The sequence below is a fragment of the Camellia sinensis genome, chromosome 13 (assembly GCF_055761805.1).
Source record: "Camellia sinensis isolate YWXY chromosome 13, ASM5576180v1, whole genome shotgun sequence".
NCBI classification, from domain to species: domain Eukaryota; kingdom Viridiplantae; phylum Streptophyta; class Magnoliopsida; order Ericales; family Theaceae; genus Camellia; species Camellia sinensis.
In genome coordinates, this window is record NC_138973.1 from 8,173,137 (window position 1) to 8,185,537 (window position 12,401).

Below are 12,401 nucleotides of genomic sequence, written 5' to 3' on the forward strand. Positions count from 1 at the left end.
ATAAATTTTACAGAAAGCCTAGTTTTTTTCCACATTCACTTTTACATACCAAAATTAATGTTAAAATCCACCTACTCTCCACCTACTTCATCCACTTAAACCTACTCCACTAAACCTAACCCACTACACCACTACCACCTCACCTACTCCACTAAACTTTCACCCACTTAAACCTACTCCACTAAACCTAACCCACTACACCACTACCACCTCACCTACTCCACTAAACCTAACCCACTACACCACTACCACCTCCACTTCACCTACTCCTCACCTACTACACACTCACCCTCTCCTATATATAGGAATCATTGTAACCATATCAATATATCAATCAATAATAATACATACAATTTATTCTCTCTCTTTCTCTATACATTATTTCTTACATGGTATCAGAGCTGGTTTAAAACCTAGTATTTTCGCTTCCCCGGCGGGCGGCAACCTCACCTTAGCCGCCCGCCGGACCTCAACCTATTCCGCTGATAAAATCAACAAAGATTTGTGCAACTGTAGTCATGTGTGAGGCTGATGGAGAAGAATTCTTCACCTCATATGACGAGACAGTCTGGAACTGGAAACACTGCAACATTCTGCTCTGGAATTCTGCAGCAGCTAGATTATAGCTTGGTTGAGTGCCAAGCTTTGGTTCTTCCACCCACTCTTGAACTTGCCCAGCAAAGTGTGAAGGTTCATGCTTGTGTTGGAGGGACTAGTGTGCGCGAAGATCAGCGCATTCTCTCCAGTGGGGTTCATGTTGTTGTTGGTACTCCTGGTCGTGTGTTTGACATGTTGCGGAGACAATCACTTCGCCCTGTTTACATCAAAATGTTTGTCTTGGATGAAGCTGATGAAATGCTGTCACGAGGTTTTTTAAAAATCAGATCTATGATATTTTCCAGTTGCTGCCACCCAAAATCCAGGTTGGGGTGTTCTCAGTTGCTGCCACCCAAAATCCAGGTTGGGGTGTTCTCTGCCACAATGCCACCAGAGGCTCTTGAAATCACCAGGAAATTCATGAATAAGCCTGGAAAGAGAAAAAGTTCATGCTAGGATTTGCGAAGTGATTCGCTGCAGGAATTTTGGCTTTGGATGAAACCCTTACCATACTCCACTCATTCTCTCCAACTGTTCTAACTTTTTATTTTTATTATTATTATTATTATATCAAATAATCAATGCACTCATGTTCCCCACTAACAGTGTCCACTTTTGACCCAAACCATTTTCAATCCATCATTTCTCCTTCACCTTTTGCACCCCACTCACCGACTCTCTCTCCACTTTATCACATGGGTTTGTCCCTCTCTCTCCTCCATTTGATTTCAAAAATTACTTATTTTTATTTATTTTTTCCAAGTCACTTTTCCTCTTTTTTAAATACCCCACTTTATTTTGAAACAATCGCACTGATATTTTTCATATAATCCATCTATAAATATTTTTTATCTATTTTCTTTCTCCCTTGTTTTCTTTCATTTTATTTTTATTTTTTCAACAAAACACTCCCAAAACAAAAACAAAAACAAAAAAAAACAAAAAAAAACAAAAAAAAAAACATTTTACAAACTTGTCATTTCTTCATGCCGGGGATCAACCCCGATCAGCATTTTACACCATAAAAAAAAAAAAATAAAAAAAAATAAAAATAAAAAAACACAAAACAAAACAAAACACAACCAACACAAATCGGAACAGTGGGATTTTTCTTCTCGCCTATTCCGCCGGTCTTTTCTTCTTGCCACCGTCTTGGGCGGCCCTTGCCGGTGTTGCCTCCGTGTTTCCCACTCCACTGGGCATGATCACTACTCCCTGCTCCTCCACTGCAGCATATGGCGGCCCTCCAAATCGGAACATAAAACTGGCCTTCCGTTTCAGCTCCTTGTTTTCCGCCTTTAGCACACTTATCTCTGCTCGCGCATCCTTATACATGCGTTGGAGCAGAGCCAGTTGGGCGTTTAACTGCTGCACCTCATTTGTCCTACTCTGCAGCCGGTTCGACAAATTTGTAACCGCAGTCATGGTTTCCACACATGACTTCAAGGTATACTGATTGGCCTCCACATCCGACTGCACTGCCATTCTTTGCTCCACAGACCGCATCGGAAAGTTCAACGGAGCAAACTCCGGGGCGCTTGGTTGAGATTCCAGTGCCACCGCACCAGTTCTCTCTCTTGTTGACTCGTTGAGGTCGGGAAAGAGGGTGAGCAGTCCACGGGAAGACGAGGACAAAGCCATTTTCTGGGCAACAAAGTGTTACAGACTATTTTCTGGGCAACAGAGTATTACAGATTCTCTCTCAGCAAACGGAACTATCTTTCTCAGCAACACGAAGGATTTTTCAGAGGTTTCTCTCAGTTTTTTCTCTGCCTCAGCCTCTGCCTTCGTCTTGGTTATATAGCCAAGGCAGACACGCGCATCGCGCGACGCCAGCCGACAACACGGGCGCGCTAGCCAAGGCGCTCACGTGCCTCACCATCATGCCCGGCACACCTTTTGATAAGTTAGGCACGCCTTTTGATGGCACGCCTTTTTTGACCGATTGGGCACACCTTTTGAGGGTGCGACTTTTTATGGGTCCGACAAGACTCTGTAAACTGTCCCGACATAGATTCCGGTTAGTTTCTACAAGGGTCCGACAAGACTCTGTAAACTGTCCCGACATTGATTCCGGTTAGCTCCTTTAAGGGTCCGACAAGACTCTGTAAACTGTCCCGACATTGATTCCGGTTAGCTCCTTCAAGGGTCCGACAAGACTCTGTAAACTGTCCCGACATTTGATTCCGGTTAGCTTTTCCAAGGGTCCGACAAGACTCTGTAAACTGTCCCGACATTGATTCCGGTTAGCTCCTTTATGGGTCCGACAAGACTCTGTAAACTGTCCCGACATTGATTCCGGTTAGCTCCTTTATGGGTCCGACAAGACTCTGTAAACTGTCCCGACATTGATTCCGGTTAGTTTCTACAAGGGTCCAGCAAGACTCCGTAAACTGTCACAACAACTGTCACAACAACTGTCACAGCATTATCTGCTACAACGGTCCGACATGACCCCATAAACTGTCTTCTACATCGGTCTGACACCGCCATCCAGTGTCCTCTACACCGTTATGACACCACCATACAGTGTCATCTACAACGTTATGACATCCCCATACAGTGTCCTCTACAACGTTATGACACCACCATCCAGTGTCTTCACCAATGGTCTGACACGACCATACAGTGTCACCTATCCTCTTTTATTTTTATGTATTTTCTTATTTTGTTACTCTCTCCAAACTCAAGTTGGTTAGTTCCTATCCCCCTTGAGTTTGCGGGGGGCTGTTAAAATCCACCTACTCTCCACCTACTTCATCCACTTAAACCTACTCCACTAAACCTAACCCACTACACCACTACCACCTCACCTACTCCACTAAACTTTCACCCACTTAAACCTACTCCACTAAACCTAACCCACTACACCACTACCACCTCACCTACTCCACTAAACCTAACCCACTACACCACTACCACCTCCACTTCACCTACTCCTCACCTACTACACACTCACCCTCTCCTATATATAGGAATCATTGTAACCATATCAATATATCAATCAATAATAATACATACAATTTATTCTCTCTCTTTCTCTATACATTATTTCTTTCTTACAATTAATTACATATATGTGTTGCACCCACTGACAGTCATCGGATGTTAATCCTCAAGTTTGTCCATGGAGTGAGATACAAGGTTTTAGGTTAAAAACTTTGAGTGGATTAACATTTGTAGTGTTCCAGTTTTGCAAAAGAAAGTGACTTGATGAATAAGTTGATCCACCAGCACCCAGTGGAAATATTACTGATTTTAACTGCCATATTGAGGTTTCAGAATACAGACATATGATAGAATTATCAACAGATATCAAATAATTAATTGTTTTGTTGAGACAAAAAGATGGAAATTAATAGCAAACCTGGGAATTTCAATTAAAAGACATGTTTTTCTTCTTCTTTTTTTTTTTTCCTCGGGTGATCATAATGTATAAATTAGAATCATGATCATCATATAATGAAGATGCAATGTGGTCAAGTGTGCATAGATAATGCAGTTTATGCCATTAATATACCTGTAAACTATTAAATTAAGTGCTTAATTACCTAGGGAAATAAAACACGGATTGCTTCAATGCAGATAAGCAACACTTGAATTCGGTGTTGCCTTGTTGTATGGGTTTGCACTGTTTGGTGGCATCCATTTGAGCAATATTGTGCCAATACTCAAGTTGAGAAGCAGATAGGAAATGAAAGCCTGGGTTGCTTTAAAGCATAGTTGCCAGAAAAAGGAAGTGGAAATGGGAAATGTCGAGCGAAGTGAAAGGGTGAAACTGGAGTACAAAATATCCTAGAAAATGGGAAGCAAGAAATGTGGCACAATATTAGAAGTTCAATAGTTGCCTTGTTGTATGGGTTTGCACTGTTTGGTGGCATCCATTTGAGCAATATTGTGCCAATACTCAAGTTGAGAAGCAGATAGGAAATGAAAGCCTGGGTTGCTTTAAAGCATAGTTGCCAGAAAAAGGAAGTGGAAATGGGAAATGTTGAGCGAAATGAAAGGGTGAAACTGGAGTAAAAAATATCCTAGGAAATGGGAAGCAAGAAATGGGGCACAATATTAGAAGTTCAATAAACTCACAAAAACTTTGAGGGAATTTTTTTTTTTAACATTAGCATAATCAGCAGAATACTGAGATTAGGTTATGATCGAAGAAAATTATAAGAATGTTGGAACTCATTATTGAAAAAGAGCTTCAGATTATGGACAATTGAGAAAATTCTACCAAGGGTTTTTCTTATGAGTTTCTAGATTGTTGCTCATGAGTTTGTAAAAGTTTCTTGTGAGCTCAGATTTTCAGCTTAATGTTCGAAAACATTTCCAAACAGTCGTGTCCTTCAACTCTACTCTTGCCATCTCAGCTATTGAAAACAGATCTCTGGGAAAAAGAGTTAGTCCTCTTGCAATAAGTTTTCTTTCCATTATTTTCTGTTCAATGATTCTTTAAGCTTGAAAGTGTACCAGTTTCTGAGATGTATTTTGTAAATGCCATTTCGTTTTTGGTTACTCTGTTTCTTAAATTGAAGCATTCCAATCTGTATTCATTTACTAGTTCATGCTCCACTCTCTTATGCTGATCTTGAATTTATTTGGAATGTGTACTGCAGTTGTTTCTACTTTGCTTAATTTTGTGAAGATGTTTGTCCGAGCCCACGATGAAAATTGCAAGCAGCTTGAGCTGGAAAAGAAGAAGGCACAGAAGGGAGCAGAAAATGAGAGCATGAAAACAAATGCCCTCCAAAAAGGAACCAATAAATGAGAAAATGAAGACAGGCATTCCCAAAAAAGGAACCAATAAATGAGAAAATGAAGACAAGTGCTCCCAAAAGGGAGGCAGAGAGATCTTCATAAAAGCACCCATCAAGAATTGTAAAATCAATTAATCAAGTGATTTTCTTAATTTGCTCTATTGATCGACCGTTTAGTGGTTGCTGCTTCCCAGTACATAAAATTATTTCCTAAATGGCTTGAGACCCTGTGAAGAACGAGATATATTGACAAAGGGGATGATTTTAAATCTAGTGATCGGCTGAGGATTTAATGCAATTGCATATACTCATTTCGAGTGGTAAGCATTTTAATGCCTTTTTTCCCCCTCAAATTTGTTTCTAAAAGCATTCTATGCATACCAATTCTAATCTGATTTATTGTTTCTGAAGCACAGATGGAGTCGATAATCCTGCTTGCCGAGCCAACTGTAAGATAGTTTACCAAAATTTTGTTGTAAAGATATGTTTAGTAGTTTAGTCCTACTTTATTCTTCTAGTTTTTTTGTTTTTGTTTTTGTTTTTGGGCTCATTTATTAACTCAATTTGTAGATTTTAATTTATACAGATGTAAGAATCTAAATATAAAATTTCAGTACAATGTTTCCATTTCTTAAAGCTGCAAAGATTTGAAGTGATTAGGGATTATGAACCTCATTGCTTGCTTTTTATTTATTTATTAACTCAATTTGGAGATTTCAATTTTTAATAGAACGTGCAATAAATGCATTGTAATTCAAATTTAAAGGCTTTATTTAAAATTAAAAAAAAACTTGCGTTTAGTTTTTTAAAGGCATTATTTTATAAGGGGTAGTTTTTGAAAACTTATCTGCTTCGGTTTTTCAAAGGGACAATCTTTTTGAAACATCCAAAAATGGAAAGATAAACAAACAACATGAGACGAAGGGAGTGTGTTTGCTAGATAAATGCTTGCTTAATTGTACGGGTTAAATTTATAATCTTAGGAATAAAAATAAGAAAGACTTATGTGTAGATCATTGTTGACTTTTAGCAACATTTTGAAAATTGTCTCAAAAAATATCATTAATTATAAGTTTTAGCGATAGTTTAAAAAACTGTTAGTAATTTTTAACTTTCGGCGATAGTTTAAAAAATTTATCATAGAAAAATGTTACTAATTTTAAATTTTAATGACAATTTATAAAAATTGTGACAAAAAAGTCACTAATTATTATTTTTTAGCGACATATGTAAAAAATCGTCATAAAAAATTATTTTTAACAACAATTTTACTGAGTCTTATTTTTAACGGGACTTGATGGGAATTGAGTTTAATTTTTAGAACCTATTGGTAGTGTGCTCTAAAATAAAAAGTTAATACAGTATATTACGGATAATGATTTATAAATAATAAGACTTAAAAAATATAAGATGAGAAATAAAAAAATAAAAATGAGGGTTAAGTAAAATATTTTAATGTTTTAGATGCATGCGGAGGAAAATTCATTCTCACTTCGCTTTCTTATTAGGACAAGAAAAACATATGTGAACATGGTGAAAGATACAAAATGAGGTGAGAGAAAGTTGTCATCCTCTCTTTCAAACCCCACATAAAACAAAGTTATCACATTCCAAATGTCAAGGAAAAGATTACTAAAGTAGTATTTTGATTGGCAGATGATTATAATTGTCAAAAGCAAAGCAAAATTTCGAAAAGAATCAATCTCTTTCGCCTGTTATTTATGAGATTTATATATTTTTGAGCATGTATGGATCAATTTCAAATGTATTTTCAATGAGTTGTGAAAATTTAAAAACACGTTGGAGATACTTTAAAACAAATTAAATGGAAATTCCGAAGAAACTAAGCAAAAATTTATAAGAAACTTTGTATAAACACTTCGAGAGATTTGTACCAAATATTAAAAAAAAAATCTTCCAAACATGGGAGTGATTTGAAAATTTTCAATAAAACACTTCTTGGACACTATTTGTAAATTTTGGAAACCTTTCCTCGAAACATATAATGAATTAAATTCTTTAATAAACTATAAAAATTCAAAAATTTAAATGTCATGAGTAAGTTTTTTAAAGGCTTTTTTTATTTTACAAAAATTTCTACTAATCTTTTCTTATTAGGGTTTCACCTTCGATTTTTATTAACTTTTTTTTAAAAATAAAATTACATATATTTTAGTTAAATTTTTTTTGAATAAAATATATATAAAAAAATTCATTAAAACATAAACATTTAAAAAATTCAAAAAAATATCTTTCAAAAATTAAACCAAATAAAGTTTGATTTATCTTATGTGGTGGTGGTGTTAGTCTACACGACTCCTCAAAAAGTGATATGCCCACACGGTTTTGAAATCGTACCCACCAAACCAACTGTCCCAACATGTATGGTACCAACTGAAACTGACTTTTTCCAAACTTTTTTTCAATTAATTTTCATGGACTTCCTTTCCTTCCACATGTTTTTACTTAAGGGTGCGTTTGGCAACATGTTAAAAAAATGTTATTTTTTGTTAAAAAAAATTTGAAAAGTCACTAAACTATTTGTTTTGAACTAAAAAAGGTTAAATGTTACATTAATTGTTTTTGCTCATAAAAGATTTTTTTTATATACTTTCTTAATGCATTAATTAAAAAGTAAAAATTATTAAAAAAATCAATTCCAAATGCCCACTAACACCTCGTTTGGATTGAGTTATTTGGAGTGAACATAAATGAATTACTAAACAGGCGTGAGGAGAAATGAAAAGAAATAGAGAGAAATTGAATTTTCTTATAATCTACTTTTTGAATCTCTTCAAAATTGGAGAGATTGAGAAAGAAAAGAAATAGAAAGATTACTAATTTTGTATAATACCAAAATTATCCATCTACCTACAAACGAAATAAAAACATAAAAGGCTATTTTGATAAAATAACTTGTAATTTATTTTATTTTATTTTATTTTATGTAGTCTATTTAAATAAGATTAGAAAAAATCACTATATATTCTTTTCTTTTCTTTTCTCTCCAATTTAACCAAACAAGAGGGAGAATTTTTTTTAAATTTTTTTTATTTTCTATCTTAATTTGACAATTTTTTTTCTCCTAAATATGCAAACATAGTGTAAATACTATGTGGTGTGTGCGTGTATAACGTTGGTTGGCCTTCAACTTTCACACCTAGAAACCTCTTTGTTAAATTTGTTGACAATTTATATTTTTTTGAAAAAGTTTTAGGTTCTTATAAAATATTTTTCATGCAATATTTTAAAATAAGATTAATTTATACAATAAGATTCATTATTATTTTAAATATTCAATGAGTCAGGATTTGATGATGAGTATAGAATCTTAATAAAAATTACAATAACTGAATTCAATTTCTATTTGGTGGTAAGCCTAAAAATTAGTGTCATGTGAAAGTTATATTCAGAGATATGCTAAAATTAATCAATTATTTTGTTGTTGTTATTAATGATTTAAAAAACAATCACATGTTTTTTTTTTAATATAAAAAATGAGAATAAAATATATCAAAGATGTGCATACACACAAAAAGAAATTAAAGAAGTGAAGAAATAATATAAAATTTTAGACAATTAAACATTGAAAGTGAATTTTGTGGAAAAGAAAAAAGGTGGAGAATTTAGTAGAGAATTTTAGAAGCATTCTTGTTAGTCAATGAAAATGATGAATCCACTACTAGCAGTGACTCATCAAATTTCTTGAATCTTCATGTTGAAATGTTGGAAAACACTCTCTTCCCTTTCAGTTAGAATTTTGACAAGCTTCTAGAAATGTGAATAGACCAGGATCAGACCAGACACCATGGTTTGGTAAACAGATGACCAACAAACATGCATCCATATCTAACCATGGTTCAGTGGAGATGAGTCATCATGGGTTGCATTGTCAACAACTGAATTTTGGTTTGTAGTTATCTGTAAATCTTATGATATTGTGTTTGGTATTATTGTGTTAATTTTATCTTTCAAATATTAAATGTGTGAATTTTTGACTAACATCATCATTATTTATTATTAGAATCAGGATATTTTTAGAATAAAAAAAAGGTTATATCTCATTAATTTCTTAATAATTATCATCGAACAACAGAATTAATTATAAGTATTCATATAGAAGGTGATACAGAAGATTGATAAATAATCGGTGATATTATCATTTCTAAAAAAAGAAGTTTTACTTTGGGCCGGACTTAGAAGGAAAACACCAGACCATGCAAACAATCAAGACTTGAATTGTATGTATAAATATATATAAATTATTAGCACTTAAATGATGTTAAAATATATAAGATCATTTTTCATAGCACAAAGATTATGTGCTAGAAAGATCGGTTGTCTGCTTCATATCACGATTTGGTTGATTATAATATCTAACCATGGCTCATTAAAGATGCCATTACAATATTCATAAGAGATTAATGTAAATTTTTATGTGTTGACTGTCAATTTTTTTTTTCTTCGATCAACAAAAGTCGGTGATTAGTTGTTAAATTAGTATTTTGGAAGAATTAAAACTTACAACCATACACCTTAGAAGAAAGTTTTGCCCTCCCATTTCACTTCTAAAAATAAAATTCAAGACCTCCCCTTAATAGAGACTTGATGACCAAAGAGCTAGCCAAACAGGATAGAGTCCCCTTTTTTTTTCAACTGTTAGGTTAGGACAACCTAACAATACAACTTTGTTCTTAATTCAGGTTTGGCACTGACTGTGTAAAAGTTTAAACACCAGTCACACGACACATATGGATTACCAAAATGAAAACTGGAGAAGACAATATAATTTTTTGCATTTCTACATAAAATTACATTCACTTCAGTTGATAGTGACCCTACTCATATCTTCAGAAACAATACTCTTACATGAAATTTAAAAATTAAAAGAAAAAAAGAAAAAGAAAATTGTACTCAAAATTAGACACTTCTGTTTTCCCAACCCTCTAGGTCTAGAATCTTGGTTGAAATGGCTGCTGCAAGAGCTGTAGTGAAACTGTGATTTTTTGTTAGAGAATTAGCCATTTTTTCAACCAAAAGATTTTGAAATGCAGGAAGATCAATCTCTGGAATAGACTTGTTGGCATTACCAAACAGTCCTAGTTGTGTGGAATCAATAATCATTGGATTTGGATTTGGAGTAGTAGTAGGGCTTTCTGAAGTGATCATGGTAGGGGAGACAAACTGGTTCAAGCCCAGAGCCACCTCAGCTTGACATGGGTGGCTGTGGTTGTGGTCTCCTTCATAGGTTGCTACCACTATTGAGGGATCTTGAACACTTCTTTGCACCTATACATGATGAGAACCAAAACAAATTAAAAACAATCAACTTGTTGTTTTTTGAACCTTTCATTGTTTTCGTTTCTGAAAACACGAAGAATAAGTGGAAAGAAAAAACGAAAACGAAGAAAGTGAAAACAGAACCAAGAGCTTTGGCCTACCTTCTTTTTAACTGGGCAGCTTGGTGCATAAGAGCACTTGTAGTAAGCTCTAGGAGATGGGTTATCTCTAGTGACCTTTTGTCCATATTTTCTCCATTGATATCCATCCTTTACTATCTGTGGAATTCAAACCAAGGACACAAAAATAGGTTTCTTTTAGTACTTTTGAGGGATTGCTTTCTATTCCATCATTTTGTCATATTTTGGAGTTAAAAGTTGCATATCAGATCCACACATTTCAAATTCTAGACATTCTCTCATCAAACTCAGGATAAATCTATTTTACATATTTCAAAATTCAAGTAATTTTTTTTGGGTACGTAGCGATTTCTGTTTTCCACTTATATAATTTTGTGACTGGGGACTTACTAGTCTTGTATCAGATGAATCAACCTTCACACAAACCCTTGAAACACTAGTCTTGATTTCCCTTGGCCTCTTACATGAACCTCCATCACTACATGAGCTGCTCTCATTGTTAGCTCCACCAGAGTTCTCACCACCTTCACACTGTCTCTTCTTTGATTTGGTACTTTGGTGGTTATTATTTTCAGAGTTCTTTTGCATCAAGTCCACTAAGTGGCCTTGCAAAGCATTGTAATTTTCACAAATCAAAAACAGCATCTCTGTTAGCTTCTTGTTCTCACTACTCATCTTGTTCAACTTTTCCATCAAAACACTTTCCTACAAAACATTGAAACTTTGATTTAGTACAACAAAATTATAACTTCTAGATAGTTTGTTGTGTTTGGGTAATGGTCTCGTGCACTGATACTGCCTTTTTAAACAACTCCGTACATATGATTTTTAATTAAACTTAAATTTCCTAATTAAAAATCATAAGTTTACAGGGTTGTTTCTTATGTATATAGTCTTCCCTCTTGCATGTGAAAAGACTGTAGTTGTTTGAGATATGAAGAAGAAGAAGATCATCTTTTTTTTTTTGAATGAAAATTTTGATATATATAGTTTTTAGTCTTTTAACTCACCTCTTTCTTCATTGGTGTTTTGGTTTCTGAATTAATCATATCAACTTGGAACTCTCTATTCTGATTTAACAAAGAATTAAAAATAAATAAATAAACTTTGAAGTTTTTTAAATTAATTCATGGAAGCAATTAAAACAAGAAAAACGAATCCGGTAATCATATGAAATGCATATTGAATTCATTCAACTTACTGTAGTTTCATCAATGTTGTCTTGAGGATTAATGTTGAGGTTGAGGTTGAGACTTGTATAATCCATTCTTGATTCCATTGCACCCACAAACAAAGATTTTCTGTGTCTTTTTTGTTTTGGTCAAGTGAATGAGAGAAGAAAGCTAAGAATGGTGAAATACTTATAGGAGAGGGGGGGAGAGTAGGGGTGAGCATGGTCCGGATTGGACCGGATTGGGATAAAACCAGGACCAATCCGTTATCTACGGTTCCTGAAAAATCGGAACCAATCCGATCCGTTTAAATCTTGGAACCAATCCGAACCAATCCATTTCAACACGGATTGGATCGGTTTAGGACCACGGATTCACATAATTAAATAACAAAAATATATATATATATATATATATAATACTTTAATTTTATAAAAATATAAACATAGCGCTATATT

The 12,401-nt window shown here is 34.3% G+C and overlaps 2 protein-coding genes and 2 long non-coding RNA genes across 9 annotated transcripts in view; 2 read left to right on the forward strand and 2 right to left on the reverse strand.

Moving 5' to 3' along the window:
* LOC114283123 (formin-like protein 18) overlaps nt 1–6,021 on the forward strand; it is a 30,773-nt gene extending 24,752 nt beyond the window's left edge. For 3 of the 5 annotated variants that reach the window (XM_082901369.1, XM_028225957.2, XM_028225974.2), the window contains 2 exons: nt 5,211–5,671; nt 5,768–6,021. Coding sequence is in view for 3 of the 5 variants with exons in the window: in XM_028225957.2 (XP_028081758.2) it covers nt 5,211–5,362 (152 nt within the window). In the remaining 2 variants the exon portion in view is untranslated. Of the gene's footprint in view, nt 1–5,210; nt 5,672–5,762 lie in introns of those variants that run through there. The other 2 variants (XM_082901368.1, XM_028225962.2) reach the window with 2 other exon arrangements.
* LOC145805925 (uncharacterized) lies at nt 57–3,629 on the forward strand. The gene is made up of 2 exons (XR_014348230.1): nt 57–923; nt 961–3,629. It is a non-coding gene; the product is annotated as an uncharacterized LOC145805925 (long non-coding RNA).
* Nucleotides 305–5,204, reverse strand: LOC145805927 (uncharacterized). Its single transcript, XR_014348232.1, has 2 exons — nt 3,441–5,204; nt 305–3,410 (listed from the first exon to the last, which is right to left on the reverse strand). It is a non-coding gene; the product is annotated as an uncharacterized LOC145805927 (long non-coding RNA).
* Nucleotides 6,022–10,123: 4,102 nt separating the features above from the next.
* Nucleotides 10,124–12,153, reverse strand: LOC114283150 (putative WRKY transcription factor 40). Of its 2 annotated transcripts, XM_028225983.2 has the most exons (5): nt 11,973–12,147; nt 11,782–11,841; nt 11,162–11,476; nt 10,793–10,909; nt 10,124–10,640 (listed from the first exon to the last, which is right to left on the reverse strand). In XM_028225983.2, exons 1-5 carry the CDS (start codon nt 12,048–12,050, stop codon nt 10,272–10,274), a joined length of 939 nt encoding a protein of 312 aa, XP_028081784.1. In that variant the 5' UTR covers nt 12,051–12,147; the 3' UTR covers nt 10,124–10,271. The 2 variants fall into 2 exon arrangements, with proteins under 2 accessions (XP_028081784.1, XP_028081789.1); XM_028225988.2 differs by lacking the exon at nt 11,782–11,841 and having other exon boundaries at nt 11,973–12,153.
* Between the last annotated feature and the right edge of the window lie 248 nt (nt 12,154–12,401).

What these genes read in the sequence shown, in the direction of transcription:
- LOC114283150 (XM_028225983.2), bottom strand. Translation starts at nt 12,050, where the DNA reads ATGGAATCAAGAATGGATTATACAAGTCTCAACCTCAACCTCAACATT. An exon ending in ATTCATCTGATACAAGACTA is followed by an intron (nt 10,910 to 11,161) that starts GTAAGTCCCCAG and finishes TGAATTCCACAG; the next exon opens with ATAGTAAAGGATGGATATCA. An exon ending in GCTGCCCAGTTAAAAAGAAG is followed by an intron (nt 10,641 to 10,792) that starts GTAGGCCAAAGC and finishes CATCATGTATAG; the next exon opens with GTGCAAAGAAGTGTTCAAGA.